The 18424-nt window shown below is 43.6% G+C and overlaps 1 protein-coding gene across 2 annotated transcripts; it reads right to left on the minus strand.

The window, feature by feature from the left end:
- Window positions 1–346: 346 nt before the first annotated feature.
- ptpn5 (protein tyrosine phosphatase non-receptor type 5) lies at window positions 347–17148 on the minus strand. 2 transcript variants are annotated; one of them, XM_030426242.1, is made up of 14 exons: window positions 16751–17148; window positions 13223–13339; window positions 10812–11088; window positions 9176–9298; window positions 8984–9079; window positions 8573–8829; window positions 7243–7435; window positions 6687–6771; window positions 6272–6351; window positions 5968–6105; window positions 5760–5870; window positions 4092–4252; window positions 3793–3906; window positions 347–2890 (listed from the first exon to the last, which is right to left on the minus strand). In XM_030426242.1, exons 3-14 carry the CDS (start codon window positions 11079–11081, stop codon window positions 2797–2799), a joined length of 1722 nt encoding a protein of 573 aa, XP_030282102.1. In that variant the 5' UTR covers window positions 11082–11088; window positions 13223–13339; window positions 16751–17148; the 3' UTR covers window positions 347–2796. The 2 variants fall into 2 exon arrangements, with proteins under 2 accessions (XP_030282102.1, XP_030282103.1); XM_030426243.1 differs by lacking the exon at window positions 16751–17148 and adding an exon at window positions 16555–16730.
- Between the last annotated feature and the right edge of the window lie 1276 nt (window positions 17149–18424).

Here is an 18424-nt window from a genome sequence, read left to right on the forward strand (position 1 = left end):
ACAAGAATATATTCTGGTGTACAGACATCAGCACTGATTCTGTCCACAGTGTCACACTCGTATTAATAACCACTGAACTAAAAATGGGCGTCGGGTGTTTTTGAATTCCGTCTCGTGAATTCGTCTTTTGTTTGATTTGAGAGCCTTTGTTCTCTTCCTCTGCCACCAACTGTGTTTGTGTGTGATCAGAAGAGAAGCAGGATGATGGAGCTGCTGGTGCGATTACATTGTGCATACTGACACCTAGTGGCACTGATGTTCAACTGCACCCTGTGGCACAACATGCAGCCAACACAGCTGGAGGATGGTGTTGATTGAGGGGCAAGAAGAGTCGGACACAATCAGCACAGATTCATGAAAATCTACCTTTATTTGGATGCAAAAACTCACAACTTAAAGCGATACTGTAGCAGAGGAGAGAAATACTGGTTGCTGGTTGGTTGTATGTCTGACTGTTTGGCTATTTCGTCATCCCCGTGTTGTTTTTTTGATCATCAGAAGAGGACCAGGTAAGCATTGGAAACAAGCACTCAAAATAAAAGCTTGTACGAGTCAAGTACACTTGGACATTATCAGAGGATTACGTCAAACGTCTCATACAAAGCAGATTGTTGCTTTTCTGATCAATCCCAGTGATGGTTTTCATTCTGGCAGTTGAATTTGCTAGTTGATTCGATGTTTTTTTTTTTCATGAATTGGTCCGAGTCCACACAGTTAACTCCATCCTCTGATAATGTTCACGACTGTCGATCCGATGCACTAAAGTCGAGATAAAAGTGTGATTATTATTATTTTTTTTGTTACGTAGAAAAACTGTCTTCACCGTATTTAGCTGCCTTTTTTTTTCACATAGCAATTATTTCTCGTGTTGTCAACTGAGAGTGGCCTAAGAGTCACAGATGGAATCGACGGGGGGACTGCGTAGAAACTCAGTCTGAGGTAAAATTCTCCAAGAAAAAAAGAAAACAAACGATAATAAAAACCTACACAGAAAGCAAAGCATATTAAAGCAAAGCCTAAAGGCGTCAAAGTAATAATACCGAAGACTTGAACATGATCTATTTATTTGTCTGTACTGTAAGGTAACTTAGGTAGTCGTCACATTTGTGTTCTGTCAAATCTTGCAAATATAAACCGATGGTTTGATCCACAGTATGAGCTACATTCCATCATGGTGTAAACGGAAATATACACAAGGCATCTACTCGAAAGGATTGTATCAAAATGTTCTAAAAATATCTCTGGTTGGTTTCACAAAAGCAAACTGTATCAAAAAGCATTGGCCGAGAGCAAGCAATTATAATAGGCTTTTTAAAACCCTTTTACACAACGAAAAAGCAGGACAACCAATCACGTCGCTTTGATTGTGGACCTATGGAGTCCCATACAGCACATGCAATCCATTAAAACCCAACACAATCGAAAAAACACAATACGGGAAAGAAAATAACTTTTACAGCTGAACATCAGAGACAACCTTAGTTGGTCTATTGTGCTTCATACAGATTAGGCCTGGCCTGTCTATACAACAATCATGGGCTGCGTAACTTCACGGATGTGTTCAAGCTACTGTCGAGAGCAGAGGCGTCGCGGAGCGGGAGACTCCCGAGGGCGACGTGATGGTGATGGGACATTTACAAGAATATTATGCATGTTTTTTTTTTGCTTCCTCCTCTGAGTTCCCTGTCTGTGTGTGTGTGTGTGTGTGTGTGTACGTCAGACACTCCCGAGCTTTTATTGGGCTTCACATTGATTTTTCCGACCGTCTGCTTCTATTCCCGGCCGCCGTCGCCTCGGTGTCGGCCCCGCCGGCTCCGCGACGCCTCCGAGTGTGAACGTCTATGTGGCCTTTTTTAATGCAGGAGTTGTTTTACTGTAAACATCATGGGGGCCATGAGGACTGCACAGGCAGCGTGGTTAAAAACTGTAATACTGTAAGATTGCACAGAAATCCTAATTAGTTAATTAATAAACCTAATTGTTATACATTCCTATGTTCCATAACATTGCACATGCCTTTAATGAACACTTAGCACCATGCAACCTGAAGATGAGGTGGCTCCTGAACGCATCAAAAGTGGAAACAGGCCTTCCGTAATGACTTTTTTTTTTTTTTTTTTTTTTTTGTTTTTTTTACATTAAGAGTGAGCGTCGATGAGAATCAATGAGAAAAATATGTCAACGTATACTTCATGAGAACCTTTACGTCTATGTAGTGTTTAATATTAGGCTGGCATTTGATCGCGTCTGTAGATTTAAGTTATGCTGGCGTTGAAGGCCCCGTTTTTACTGGCGCTAACTTCAGGAGTGTGACCTCGATTTACCTCCTATTTCAGCTCTTCAGTTTAACCTTTTGATAACTGTACGTACGGCGCGCGTGGAGGGGGAGGGGCTATTTCAGACCTAGGACTAAAATGAGGCCGTGATGACTGAGACTCATGTACAGTAACGTGATAAAAACCTCAGCAGTGCAAATGATACGATGTCAGGTGAGCGGGCTTGGATTATTTTGGGGCCTGACTGTTACGACTCCCCAGGACTCTCGGGGATCGATGACACCTTGAGGATGTTTTTTTTGGGGGGTGTTTGTATCCTGCTGCTCAAAGACGTCCGGTAAGCACAGATTTCCTGTCAGTCCTGTCTGAGCGAGCCTGTCTTGGGTGAAGAGAGATTAACGTGGTTTGGACTTGTTAAAGGGTGAGACTGAGATGATGCTAGGTACAGTGATGCGTACCACCGGAGGCGGTACGGTGTACAGTGGTGTGTCTCGGTCTGGGTGTGGCTGCGGCGTCCACTCTACTCCTCGGCGGTGTGAGACAGCTGCTTCTCGTACAGGCTGAGGACGTGATGCACAAACTGGTACTGCTCGCACGTCTGGATCATCCCGCCCCTGCAGAAACACACAGAAAGATAAGATGTTGACCGTGTTTAGCATCACGCCTGCTGAACGATAGCACATTCTCACTGTGAGCACGTTAGCATTTAGCTGTAGCTACGGCCTCACAGAGCTTCTAGCGTGGCTGTAGACTCTTACTTTTGTTTTATATGGCTATAAAGTATGAAAGATCTTTGTTATGACATTTATCAGAAGTGTCAGTCAACGTCACGTAGGCCTGTTGGACGATATATTGTCCCAGAGATAACTGTGATAAAAGATGTTGTTGTTTTAAGACAATTTTATGAACCCTTTCTGTGCTTTTACTGCTATGAAAAGTTAAAATCTGAGAGAGAGTTGAAAACAATTGTGGCCGTATTTGCCTCATTAAAGATCCACTATTTAGGATTCATGGGAATCTACTGGAAGAAACTGAATTTAATATTCATAATGATCATTTTAGTGTTGTTAAAATGACCTCACACTAATAATCATTGTGTTTTATTTCCTTAAAATGAGTCTTTTATATCTATAGAAAGAGCAGGTCCTCCTCCACGCAGTCCAACATGTTTCTACAGTAGCCCAGAATGGACAAACTTAACACTGTCTCCTGAGAGGGTCATCTTACCTCCAGGGTTTCCTGAATGACGACTTAACTCATCTAGAAAAACATTTAAAATTATGCGAAAAGAAATGACGTGGACATTTGATATTTTTCTTGGAAGCATGAAAAGATTAACTCAATCATTTCACACATTTCTTCTACATTTTTTAATTTTTTGGTTAACATTTCAATCTCAACCCCGCAGTGACTTCCTGTAACTCGTCGTTTCGGAACCAGATCAACTGAGCTTAAAGACTCGGTGCCAAGAACTAAAGATAGAGCTGAGCTCGGATATATTCTAAGAATACCTCACCTGTCCAGACGGAGCTGGCAGGTGGTTCTCAGGATGTCAACCACACCTTCAGTCCTCAGCTGCTTGCACAGGATGGAGGTGGCGATGAAGCAGCCGGTTCGACCAATTCCAGCACTGCGGAAAAGAAAGAAGGTAGGATGGGAGGAGGGACGGAGGAGGAGAAGATGGATGGATTGGCGTATTGATTGGTTAATTTGGTTAATGTGAAATCCTCCGTGGGGACTTCAGACACCCGAGGATTGGACGATGAAAAAAATACTCATACCTTCACAGCAAACATAACAAACAAGCTTTCGTACCTGCAGTGAACAATTGTAGGCCCGCTGGAGGGCGGAGCTTCTTCTCGGGCCCTCTCCACCTCCTGCACCAGCTCCAGAAGGGGCGGAGCCTTATCTGGTGTCTTCTGATCGGGCCACGAGGTGTACCAGTACTGCCGCAGACTGCGCTCCTCTCCCCCACACTGGTACACAACATCGACACACAAACAACACACCGAGGGTTAGGGAAAACAAAAAAAAAGAGCTTGCGTCGTCTATTCCTCTGCTGCGTACACTGTAACATAATCAAATCCATCAGCTGCGTCTATTCCCCGAGTGTCGCTCTGACAATGCTCATTAATCCAATAGATAGACAACATAAACCAGAGGGGTTGAATAAACAACAAGCTTTTAACTCAGTTATATAATGATCCCCTGGTGCTCAGTAATCACATGCAGGCTGCATTTAGTGAATTATCATGTTTGGCTTGCTAAGTACCAACGCCACCGTGACCCCAAATTAAATGTAAGGCACCCGTCACGAGCAGATGAATGGAGCCGAAAAGTACGTCTACATCAGGAGCATTTAGTAAAACAACCACCCTGCGCACACTGACAGTGTGATGAAGCTGCCTGATCAAAAATAAATAAATAAATAAATAAACATTTAGTTTAACAGAAAGAAAACTTGGGCGGTGTTTGTTGCTATGTTGAGATCACAATCTGTTGTGATGGCAGAGAAGTCTACTGCAGCGCATCGAGTTTTTTATTACACGGTGTTATATTAATCTCGATATCAGATGTGTGCACGCTAACAATCATTAAGAGAAGAAGAAGTTTCAACCCACACATGAACGTAGTTATTTTAACACAAGGCAGGATCTTCTCCTAAATTTAACCAACAGCGTTTCACTGTGTTAATAACTTTGAAAGTCTAACCGGACATCGCAATCATGTGAAACTGACACCACAGAGGCAGGAAGAGTGTAATAGTTGGCAGCTGTGTATGACGAGTCAGGAGTGAGAACTTGTCGCATGTTGCTTGTCAAAGTTTCGGTCTCAACGCCCAAAAACAACAACCTCTGAGCGTGCAGCCTACACTCTGAACATGGTAAGGTTTGGACAAAGGTCTGGATTTGTGATAAAGGAGGCCTTGCTTGGTTCTTTTGCAAGGATTTAGTCATTGTTATGCACGAGTTCACCGTCCCACATACAAATGTTCCAACAAAACAAGCTACTGACCATATTTTACAAGGGGCGTCATCGCTAAATCCTAAATCCTTCACTGCCCGAGACCTCTGTGATTGGTTTAAAGATATATATGATGTCACTATTTATTAGACTGATGATGGATTCAGCAGAATACAATAGGTGTTTGCTTTCGGCCCATGGACCACCATTACGTTTTAGTTTAGCCATTAAGTTTGGGCCTCCCTGCTGTGAAGCCACTGCGAGGTTCAAATTTGTGGTTTTCAGTGAAACATTGATGTCCTCTTAATGTTGAACTCTAATATCTTTGGCAGGCCCACAATCTTTCTTCTAGCACCATCTTCAGGTGAACATTTTGATTTTAGCAACACTTCATGACCAAATATCTGCAAAAATAATGACAATCAACAGCTGTACTCTGTATAGTGGTGATTACTATTAGTTCACACGCTCACATGCAACAAGACTAAGATGGCTGTGGATGGATGGAGTGTGTCTTACCTTCAAAGTAAACACCCTCAGACTGTAGTCATCCTCCTGCGTTACCGTCACCACTGTGATCTCGATGCCCTCGTGGGTCACAGTGTCCTCGGGCCAGTACTCTGCACATTTCTGCAGGACAAGACGGACCCACAGTGAATATTTTTACCCATTAAATCATCAGTTTATATGTCAGTTTATCCATCGGCATCATCGTCATCGTCGTCACCTCGTTTTTCTCCTCCAGGTTGGTGATCATCACTATGATTGGGCTCTTCTCCTGCCACACCATCCTCCAGAAGTCGCCCACCGTGTTCACCGTTGGACCCTGGGTGGCGATGTACGCACACTCCTCATCGCCATAACCCTGCACACACACACACACACACGGACATATCCAGTCTTGTCATCTTGTGTCATCTTTTTCTACCGACTTTGAGGAGGAGATACTGAAACTATGAGGTCACATGGCTGAAGTTACAGGCGCCGCTTGGAGTAAAACGTTGCTTATAAACGCACATATTTTCACTCACTTTGAGATAATTGCCGTTGATGTAGGTCAGGAGGAAATCTTCTTCATCCTGTGACTTCAGGATCACTCTGCTGTGTGTGTCTGGAGGTGGACAGCACGAGATTATCATGAGACGGGTCGTGATTTAAAGAGAAAACATTAGAGGAAGATGGGGGATAATATTCATGCATGCATGCTATGTCGGCTCAGTTTTATTACAGTGTTGGTTCGTGTCTTCTTGTGTGCTGCGTCTCAGGGTGAGTATCAATATTCTGGTGCACAGACTCAGACCTTTTACAGACACATCTGAGCTAAATAGTTGATGAGTAAGTGGAATTATTAAAGAGAGGCAGCACAAAAACAGCAGCTTTTACAGAACGTACAACTGGATTATCCCTCTTTTTTTCGGGGGCTGTTCCTGTTGCGGCTGTACTCACTGGGTAAGATGGTCTTGTAGCGGTTCTTTCTCACAAGCCCCGGGTAGTTGTACTCCTTGGGGTCCACAAAGTTCATGGGAGTTTCCTGCCGATGGACACAGAACAATAGGTGCGAGAACAATCAGTCCTTGCAGAAACGGAGGGGAAGTCCTATCCTAACAGTAAGAAAATAATATCCAACATCAACTCATCCACTGCCCTTCACTCTTAACTGTTGCCGTCTAATTGTGCGTGATTGAAATTCTAAGGACGACTTGTGTGTGATCTTGACAAACATCTTTCTGCCTAGCAGACACTGGAGTCCTCTGTGGCTTTATGTATGCAAATACGCCTGTATCTGTCTTTCCATCGCCCACTAAAAGACCGTGGAAAAGCTTACGGGTGTGTGCAGAGATCCGCTGGGTTGGTGTGTGGGTGTGTGCATTTGTGCCTGTGTCTGTATGTGTCAGTGTACGTCTTTTCCGGTGAGTCTCTGTTCATTCCCGTTAATCTAAAGGCATGTGGGTGGGTGAGCTGCTGCTGCTGCTGCTGCTGCTGCTGCGGCTGCTACACTCACATAAAACTCAGCCTGCAGGCTCTGGTCATCCATGGCCCGTGTGTGCAGCATGGCAGGGGTCAGGACGTGTGTTCCCTGTCGGAGGTACTCCTGGGCCGACTGGTCTCTGGGGGAGAGCTGGGCTCCGTAGCCGTAGGGCTCAGTGCAGCCCGGTGTGCACATGTCCAAGGTCAGGGAAACATTGGAGCCCCTCCTGTGTGATACATTTAAAATCATACAGATGTACAGTGCGTATTTACCCATCTGATACAGTCTGGTGCAAACAACAGCCCATCCACCAGGATACAATGTTAGCTTTAAACGCTTGCAGAAAACCACTGACAGGTTCACATTTGTCTTAGGCCAACAAACATCCTTGCAACCCGTTTTCTGTTGCCTTCTCCTCGTCTCTCCTAGGGTCACAATTTCCCTGTATTTCTCTCGATTTATGACACATTATTATTAAACCTTTTTTCCCTTTTAAGCTATCACACCCTGTCTCTGGCCCTGGGCAGCCTGTAGTCTACTGTACTGTTGAACCACGTCCTCCTTGTTGATTTAGAGGCAGACAGCAGAATGAAGAAGAGAAAGAAATACGCTGGAGAGACGTCCTGGGAAGAAGAATTTATGTTGCTTCCTGAAAGTTTCAAAGGAAATTGCCGTGCAATTTGTAAAATCTGCTGTATTGATTTTTCTGTCGATGACAAGGGTCGCACTGCTGTCAGTCACCAACGAGAGGCTGACAAACATAAGGCAGTCGCATGAACTTTTTCTAGGGGTAAAAATCAACAAATTCATGCTAAAGATTCACTTTAGTTTACTCCAGAAAGTATTCAGCATAAAAATGCTGCTTCAGTCCACTTATTATTTGGTTATTTTCAATCTTAAAAGTCACCAGAATGCAAGAAAACAACAAAGACTTTGTTTCCTCTGAAACTCAGGTCTAGAGGTCGGCAAATATGCCTACGTACCGTATTGACATTTCTTCAAATAGTGTCATATCACGTTCACATTACATGCTTATGACCTGACTGTCATATCTGGAGGTGGAGTGGATGGTGGAGGAGTTGAGGCGAGAAAGGCTGCCAAGCGAGTGACCACGGTGCAAGAGTGCATTTCAACATTTGTAAGTGAGAAACCACTGGATATTTTTAGAGAGACCTCGGGACAAACTCCAGCTGTGTTTGTAGCGATCAGTAGAGGCGTTTTAATCCAAAACATGATCTGTTCCGAACCAAACCAGAGAATAAGTACAGCGAAACTTGGACCTAAAGAAATGTAAAGCTGCAACGCTGCCAACTTGTATCCTGGTGGTTTGGTTGTGAACAAACGCCCTGCAGCCCACTCTGACCTCTCCTGAAGCCCCACTGGTGTGACAGTGAGGGTGGCGGCGTCTGCTTCCGTCCTGGTGTCGGTGCCTATTTCAAAGACCGGCGTCTGGGGCACGGGGTCCATGTCCAGCAGGTCCTCCTGAGCGTCGGTCCACTCTGACAGTGTGAAGGACGGCTGGCGGCTCACAGACTGACGCCGATCACCGACGTCCCGTATCACCGTCCCTGACGACCACAAGCTGGTGCCGTACCGCCACTTACACACCATGTGGACGACCTGAGGAGAGATTAGTGTGAGGAAGGAACCAGTTAGTAAATCAGTCAGCAAATATATAAATCGGGCAAGAAACTAGCCAATCTGCACACCTCACATTCATGCAAAAATGACCAAATATTTGAAATTAAGAGCTATAGGAGCTCCAGTGGTTTACCATGGCTACACAGATGGCCACACCGATCCCTGCGGTTCCGTGGACGATCCAGTTGTGCTGTTTGGTGTCTACAACTTCCCTCATCAACACCATTGACTGACCAGTGCAGAGAGGGACACAGGAGAAGAGGGAGTTACTCTACAGTCAGAGCAAACAAGCAGCTCTACCTCCTGATTCGTGACCGACACTTACGTCCATCCCAAAAAGCGGGTGGCAGGGTAAGATGAAGCCAAGGTAGAAGTCCATGACCTGCAGGGCTTTGTAGATGGAAGAGAGTGGTCCATTTCCTTCCACCACAAAAAACACCCAGTACCCCTGGGAGGAGAGACGGAGGGGAAGGCAGATTGTCACTGTGCACTCTCCAGTCATTCATGCACTGGTAATCAGGCAGCGCTGCGGCTGCTCTCAGGTGGAAAGCGAGCGCAGATCACAAAGAAAGAAGAAGATGGCTTATTATGCAGGCTTAAAAAGTATGGAAATTGACCACATGGAGTCTGGTGTCATAATCATGGCCGCATTTACAAGGCTCTTTTTTATGGTAACGTCGCACCTGTCCTTTTTTTCTTTTTTCTTTTTTTTTTTTTTACTTGAATGAATCAAACATGAAGTCAACAGAGACAGCGATGGAACAGGGGATGAATACTAAAATGGTTGTAGCCCAATTTCCCCAGAGAATAAAGCACACTTTAGAGAAGAGGACGCATGTGATTTAATGACACGTATGACAAGAAAATCTGTGGATAAATAAGGGTCACGTTGAGAGAATACCTTGTGCTCAAGTGTTAAGGCGTCATTTGCATTGCTAATGTTACGATTACACCGCTGTGGATCTGTCAAATGTGTCCACACTGTGTGCCAAGACTGATTTTTTAAAAACAAGCTACAAAAAAGAAAGGACTTAAAGGGATATTCCGGTGTAAGTTTAATCCATGGTCTAAATCACCATGAAACTGTGTTAGACTCCCTCTCGAGAGATCAAGTTAGCAGACCGCTAATTTACGGAGTTTTATCAACCTCAGAAACGACCGCACGACAACAATACACTGCAGTAAATGGATCCAAATATAAACCGCCACCAAAAAGCCACAAATAATGCTCAGAACAGCACCAAACTTCAGCAACATTACAAATAGGGTCTCAGCACATAGTCCGGGGCATCTAACCTCCGCTAGCTTAGCTGGATTTCTACTGAAAAGCTGACTAAATGTACCACTCTTCTGCAGCAGCTTCCTGTTGACGGGAAGTCCCGACGAGTCGATTACCGAGTGCAGGTAGAGTTCCACGGACTCATGGATGAAAATGTCTGATTATGACTCCATGGAAAAGCAATCAAAGTTCATATGTGTCTTACCTGCCAGTTTATAACAGTTATTATCGAGAGCGGACAGGGAAAAGAACGGAATTGAGCATTTCTAACCGCACTCGGTAATCGTCGCGTCGGGACTTCCCCGACCCGGAAGCTGATGGAGGAGAGCTGAAATCTGTTTTCAGCTTCCCAATAGAAATCCAGCTAAGCTAGCGGAGGTTAGATGCCCCCGACTATGTGCTGAGACCCTATTTGTACTGTTGCTGAAGTTTGGTGCTGTTCTGAGCATTATTTGTGGCTTTTTGGTGGCGGTTTATATTTGGATCCATTTACTGCAGTGTATTGTTGTCGTGCGGTCGTTTCTGAGGTTGATAAAACTCCGTAAATTAGCGGTCTGCTAACTTGATCTCTCGAGAGGGAGTCCAACACAGTTTCATGGTGTGTTAGACCATGGATTAAACTTACACCGGAATATCCCTTTAACATGTTTTTGTGAATTCAGCCGATGTCCAGTTCACCTACCGTGACTTGGGAGACGACAAACAGCGCTGCCCAGCAGTGGATCTCAATCACCAGAGCGTACACCTTGTGCATGAACACTTCCTCTCCCTGCGGGCTTCGGCCCCCTGCGGGTCCATCTTTGCATTTTGGAAGCCCGTCTTTTTTAGGGACGCCGTCGCCTAGTTTTTCAGTCTTTGTGGGCTCATCCAGCCAGACGGGGTCCTCGTCGGGCCTCAGGAAGATGGAGTCCTCAGTGTGGGAACGGGTGGAGCTGCTCAGCCGGCGGGTCATGATCCCCCTGTTAGACGAGGCAGCTTTGTGTCAGCGGTATCTTTAAGTCTCCCCTCCGTCTCATCTTCATTAGGCTTTTTATAGGCTGCTGATTCTGCTTTTGGACTTTTAATTATTTATTATATTTATTACTTATTTATTGAATCAGAGTGTGATCTGAAAATAAATCCAGTGTGGGGAACGGATAGTGTTGTTTAATGTTGCACTGAGACTTTTGACGTGGTCTCGATATCATCAATATCATCCAATCAACAAATACATTTATAATGACGGTGTTGTAACGATGTGAGTGTTTTTATTAAGACAAATTAATGAACAAACTGGAGAGTATGTGTTGGTAAGTATCTTGAAGATGTTCCTTTCTCCTTTTCACTTTGACGTCAAGCTAAAGTGCAATAAGAAGGTAAAAAGGTAAAGTAAATCAGGACATGCTACAGATGAATAAACACAAACAATAAAATCATTTTACAAAGATAATAGAGTAGTACTTTATATTAAAATCCTTGTAGTAAGCTTTGGTTAATAGCTAATAAAGCCATTATTAGTCCATGCTGTATATGATTCTTTTTACTACTAATAAGACTATATGAGTGTTAAACATAGTGCTTATTATAGCATTACAAACACATATAGAGTTTAAGTTAAGTTTATTTTTGTTTCCTTATCAAGATGAATAGTTAGTATGCATTTATTGACAGTTAACTATCCTTTATTGTGCACTTCTGAACTTTTTATGACCAAGAACTATTTATAATCACTCAGTTTTAAACAGTAAACATGTTTATTATCCTATTATTAACATATATGGTCTTAGTAATGTGAATTACGCTCTTATAAACACTTAAAAAGGGCTTATTACTCATTAAGTAACGTGTAACTTACATGTAACTTAATAGGTAACTTGCTTTTTATTAACGTCCCTGTAATGTTTTACGGTCCTTGTAAGAAGAGTACTGTTACACATCACAAGGACCTTCATATAAAGTGTGTGACATTGTGTTCTTTAATTTAATATGTATGTTATATATGTATGTTTTTAAATGTGAGGACTGGCCTTGCTTTAGGACACACACACACACGCACACACACACACACACACACGCACACACTTCAAACTTCCCATCTCTTGCTCACATTTCCATAAGTTTTGTCTTTGTTGCCTTTTTTCTAATAATATGAAAGGAAAAAAAATTTAACAAACTACATATTGATTTCCAGTTCAATTACGCACTGGCTGTGTTCGTCTGATTGTGTGTGTTTTTTTTTTCAAACGAGCGTGTGTGTGTGTGTGTGTGTGTGTGTGTGTGTGTGTGTGTGTGTGTGTGTGTGTACAACAGAAAAGACCCGCGTCTATTTTCCACGGGCCTATTCAGATGTATAGCTAAGCGGCTTGGAGTGGCTCTCATCTCCGGATCCTCTTGTCTCCCGAAGATTGGACTCTATTGTGTGTGTGTGTGTGTGTGTGTGTGTGTTTGTGAAAGAGAGAGAGAGAGCGTGTGTGTGTGTGTGTGTGTGTGTGTGTGTGTGTGTGTGTGTGTGTGTGTGTGTGTGTGTTTGTGAAAGAGAGAGAGAGAGCGTGCGTGTGTGTGTGTGTGTGTGTGTGTGTGTGTGTGTGTGTGTGAGAGGCTCTATTGTGGAGAGATGAGTCAGGGGTAGCGTGTTTACAGCCCTGTCCGTCGCCTTGGCAACAGAGTGGCTCTCATCCCTCTCATCCGTCCCGAGCATTATCATCTACTGAAAACTCTCTCACACACACACACACACACACACACACACACAGACTCTGTATCAGTCAGCAGTGTATTCAAAGCCCGTTTTTTTTTTTGCGCCCCACACTTTTGTCCTTCAACCATTACTAAAGGAGTTTTTGTACATTCGGCTGATTAGCGCCACGTGGCTGGTGCGGATGTGTGAACGCGGGGGCCTGCGTGTGAGAGTGGGGGTGTGTGCTGTTTTGCGCACATATCACTTCTGTCTGAATGTGTTGCTGATGGCTAAATTTGTCACGAGCGAGTGAGTTTGGAATCGGTTTTCATCAATGACTACCGACCAACAATGCAGAGAGGAAAAAAAAAACAACAAAAAAAAACTTACTGGGATATTAACTATAAACTCCACAGCCCGTCCATCACATGACTCACCTATGATAGATGGCAGGGAACTGGGGAGAGGGAAGGGAGGTCAGATCACATGATCAAGCGAAGTTCGGTACCCTGTGGCAACCAGCCGTTGTCAGCCATTGTGGGGCAGAGTCAAAACTGAAGGACAAGAAGACAACAGGAACAAGAAAGATGGAGTAAAACAGGAAGTAATTCTAAAGGCAAGTCCCAAAATGCTACACATACAGTAGAGACACGCTGTGACTCACACTGTACTCACACTGAGACCGGATTTGTTAATATAGTTTCACCTAAAGATGGATCAGAGTAGCACCCTCGTCAGCTCCCAGCTGTGCGCTCAAGAGCTGAGGACGGTGATGTAAGGTGACACAGTAAACTGTCAATATGTCCCCCCCCTCCCCGCCACCTCTCTCATTCTGAATCTCCCTCTCTCTCTCTCTCTTTCTCTTTGCTTCCCAAAGAGGCAGCGATGATTGGAGCCCGACTAAGCAAGGCACCCTGAGAGATACATTCAGATTGCTCCAGTTGCATCAGTATGCATGAAGTCAAGCCTTCTCTCTCCTCTTTCTCTCTCTCTCATCTTCCCCTCCTCTCCTTCTGTGCCACTGGACCCTGTTGAGCGAATGAGGTGAGCTCAGCGGAATATGAGACCACACCAGGAGCAGGAGCTATATGTCTGTGTGTGTGTGTGTGTGTGTGTGTGTGTGTGTGTGTGTGTGTGTGTGTGTGTGATAGAGAGAGAGAGCAGGTGCTGAACAGAGGGGAGCTGCTTTGACTCCTTCTCTATCCCTCTTTGCTTGCTGCGAAGGTGGTTTTGAAGTGATGACGCCAGTTAGCCCGGCCCGTAGCCATGGCAACATGCATACATACAATGTACACACACACACACACACACACACACACATATATATATTGTGTTGTATAAGAGAAGCTGCTTCCGTTTTTCTTTAAACAATGGCTGGACAGGTAGATGAGCGGATGGAGGGATGAATGGGAGGAAAAAGCGCCCCTTTTTTTTCGCGTGTGAAGGTTGTCTGAAGCAATGACGCAGTGAGGTTGGCGTTTTGGTAACTGTGGCAACTGGAATACTGTAGCGTGCACACACACACACACAGAGTGAAACAACACAAACATACATCTGCACTGGGAGAGTAACAAGTGACAATATTCACATTTGTCTGCAAAATAAATTCTGCCTCTCTTTGCTGTTGTTCTTTGAGGTAAACATCTCTGTTCTTCAGTCTCTTTCTCCGGCTGCTGAGCGGTTGTTTGGTGGCTCGTCTGGCACATTAAACCGGGGCGGTAGCTTTGGTTTGTGGAAGAACTCATAAAGTTTGACCCAACACCAAAAAATAAAATCTCAGATTCTGTAAAAATATTTTACATCGTCTGTATTTGACTTCCCGACATGCTGCGTCAAAGCCTCTTGTTTTCCCCTCAACTCTTCTCTTTTTACGGAACATTTTCCGTATTTTATATATAACATTTATACTTATACGTATATATGAAGTAGTAGGGAAAATACTGGAAGCAGAATGTAGAATTAGATGTCCTGGAACGGACCAGAAATACCACCGAGGACATGACCTCAGTGTCCTCGGGGGTATTTCATGGCCGTGCAGTTTCCCTCTTGTTTCCGTTAAACTGATCTTATTTCACGCTTTTGGTTCTCACTTCATTCACGTTCTGTCAGTTTGTTCCAGCTCTTCAAGCTGCATGATGTTAAAACTAAGAAAACTATCAAACCAGGACTCCTTATTTGCTTTTTTTTATAGCCACACCACCTGTCAAATGGAAATTAACTCAATGTTTTGGACGTTTCTCAGAAATTCCAGCCTTTTTCTCAAAACATCGACTAGAATTTAAAACAAAGTTGATTGTTTTTACTTCATACCAAGCTGCAATAACAAGCAGGAAGTGGCTTATAAACTCAATTAAAACACATTTGACAGTCTCATGATCAATAAACCTCAATAACACCCTGATTAAACACAATATTCTGACAGAAATGTAGGATATTCATGGTAAATAAGGTGATTTATCCTCATTCCTCACTGAAGGTCTTCTGTCATTGGGTCCTTACCATCACCACCCCCTCAGTCTTCAAATAGAGTGTGTGTGTATATGTGTGTGTAGTGTTTCCATTGATCTGCCTCCATTCAAAGCACCCAACATCCAGCTGAGTCTAAACGGAGCCATACGTGGCCTCTGTCCCAGGAACACGGGGAATTAACGTGGTATCATTTTTTTTTTTTTCTCTTTTGGTGACAGCTGGCTCGTGTTCTAATGGACATTCATGATGCTCCATCTGGGAAAAAAATAATGTGTTCAAATCTGCTGTCCTACTCTATTTTCTTTCTTTTAAAAAAAAATAAATAATAATAATGGTCAGGATTTTGTTTTGCTTTGTCTGATGTGTCCTCCATCTTCTTCCCGGTGAAATCTCAGACCCCGGAGCAGCATTTTTTTTTTTTTTCTTGTTTTCCAGGGCGAATCAAAAGCGCGTGAAGTATCGAGCGTGTTGTTCGAAGTGCTGAATGTGGCAGGGAGAAGAGGTAAGAGGAAGCTCTTACTGAAAGTGATGATGGGGTGGTAACGTGAGATTAAGTCACGAGGGCCAAGACTTGCCTCATCAACCTTTCTCTGTCACACACACACACAGATAAAATCTTGATATCAATACACACATCAGCTCCCGATGACCTTAAAATTAAATAGCCAGCGAGCCTGCAGCCTCCTCTTGTATATCACAGAGACAGATAATCAATCAGCTCTATTGTTTACATACACTCCTACAATCTCTCTCTCTCTTGCAGCAGCAGCTCAGGGGACAATTCAAAGAGAAATTTCATTAACACACATATAAACTTACAATTCGGCCCAAGCTATACCGTATGAATAATTGAAATGTGCTGCATAGCGAATTGATTCACAGGCTGCTGGAGATAAATGTGGATTTCCCCCGTTGACAAAGGGTTTGTGTTACATGATTGCGCTGCATCAAAACACCAGTGCGAGGAATGGCATTCTCTCTGGCAGTCATTCATACTAAGACAAAAACACCATTCATATCACGTATATGGCTACGGTGGGCTAGAGCGACCACACAGTGCAGCGCTGGATGGATTAGTAATGAATCACCCAGGGAGGTGGACTGTTGCATCTCTCTCTCTGGTAACTCCCACATTGTCACATAGACATGATACAAACACAGAGGAAATCAAGCAATGAGCGATAATAGATGAGAGAGAGCAGACACACAGTTAAAGCAGCAATCGATGGACCAACCTGTTGGCAAATGATCAGCTTTTTTTCAAAAATAGACACACAGAGGCTTCATCACAGATCCCTACCTTTTTTTTTTTTACAGCCGGGGAAAAGCGCAGCAGCCATATGAACCGTGGGGGCTATGCTGAGGAATTGGTATTCACCTCATGTCGCACAGGGGAAGGGGGGAGAAAAAAAGAGGGGAGAGACAAGGGGAGTAGAGGAGGGCTGGAGCAATCACTCCCCCAGAGCCTTAAGTCTGGTTAGGATAAGTCCTCTTACCTGGCTGAGCCCGTCTTCACATCGCCATCTGCCGCTCTGCTCTCCCTCTGAGCCAGAGACCAGGAGCCAAACACCAAGAACCACGCCAATCCCTTTACCGCTCCTCTGTCTGGGAGAAGAAGAAGGAGCGTGTTTGCATGTGAGAAGGCGACAGACCGAGGCAGAGGACGCGTGTGAGGGGTTAGGAGAGGAAGAATCTGCGATATGTGGGTGTGTGCGTCTGTGTGTGTGAGAGAGAGAGAGAGCGATGGAGGTACTAAAGTCTGATGGGTTTCTCTTTTGTTTGTATCCTGGAGGAGAGAGAGATCCACAGGCGGCAGCTTCGTCTAGATATATGCAGCAAGAGGCTGTACGGTAGCCTTGGCAACAGAGCCAGAATGAGGGAGAGCGAGTGAGGGAGCGAGCGAGGGAGCTGGAGAGCAAGAGAGAGAGAGAGAGAGGCTGTGTATGTGTGTGTTTGTGTGTGTGTGTATTAATCACATTGTGTGCACATAACAGTGACATTACGGGGACTCACCTGATGGTCCCCACATGGTACACCATTAAATTTTGAGGGTTAAAGATAACGCTGGTGTTTAAATATTTAAATATTCTAGAAATTGTCCAACAAACCCTGTAAAAATGTTAAAGCAACAACAAATTTTAGCTCACTAATGATTGTTTCTCTGTGACCTCGATCGTTGCCTCAGAAACTATTAAAATCACATCAGTGACTCTGCACTGGGTGACACTTCTTCATTACCATAAACATGAACACTGTTGTTTATGATGAGTCAGTCCCACGTACACTATCCTAATTAAAGCAACAACTCTGTATTACTGAAAATAGTCCCCAACAAATGCGCCATTATGCAGTTTGAGACATGTTTGCTGGAAACTACAGTGTCCAGCTGCTCTAAGAAATTACGAAGGCTTTAAAATAAATGAAGCAACAAATGTGTATTCATCCGCAGCTGAAAGTAGTCCCCAACAAAGGCATTATTTAAAACTATTGAGAAATGTTTGCAAAAATCTACAGAGTCAAGCTGTTCTCAAGAAATGTTTTGGGGCTTTTTTTAAAGAAATTAAGTGACTAATATGTATTAATCTATTGCTGAAAATAGTCCCCAGCGAATGGATTATTAACTTTGTTTGAGATACATTTGCTGTTCTATCAAAATCTTTAGCTTTTTCTATAAAAATAAGCAACAAATGAGTGTTAATCCTCCGATAAAAATAGTCCCAAACAAATGAACTATTAAGTACTAGTTGAGAAATCTTTGCCAAAAATGACAGTGTCCAGCTGCTCTAAGAAATTATGAAGGCTTTAAAATAAATGAAGCAACAAATGTGTATTAATACTCAGCTAAAAATAGTCCCAAACAGATTCAAAATAAAGCACTGTTTGCTAGAACCTACAGTGCCCAGCTGTTCTAGGAAACTATATAGACAATTAAAAATTAAGCATGAAATGCGTATTAATCTGCAACTTAAAATAGTCCCCAACAAATGACCATTTACTCCATCTCGAGAAACGTTTCATAGAAACTACAAAATCCAGCTGTTCCCAGAAACTATTACGCTTTCTCCTCAAAATTAAGCAACAGATGTGTATTAATCAGGTGATTAAGCTGAAAGTAGTCCCCAACAAATGCACTTCTATTTGAGAAATGTTTGCAGCTGTTCTCGAAAAGT

This window comes from Sparus aurata, chromosome 8 (assembly GCF_900880675.1).
Source record: "Sparus aurata chromosome 8, fSpaAur1.1, whole genome shotgun sequence".
NCBI classification, from domain to species: Eukaryota; Metazoa; Chordata; class Actinopteri; order Spariformes; family Sparidae; genus Sparus; species Sparus aurata.

Bases quoted from the DNA above. Each gene is read 5' to 3' on its own strand.
- ptpn5 (XM_030426242.1), bottom strand. From the start codon at position 11,081: ATGACCCGCCGGCTGAGCAGCTCCACCCGTTCCCACACTGAGGACTCC. The intron at 7,436-8,572 runs GTCAGAGTGGGC...TGTATCACACAG, and splicing joins CCAGTGGGGCTTCAGGAGAG to GAGGGGCTCCAATGTTTCCC. The intron at 6,352-6,686 runs GTGAGTACAGCC...GTCCACCTCCAG, and splicing joins CTACAAGACCATCTTACCCA to ACACACACAGCAGAGTGATC.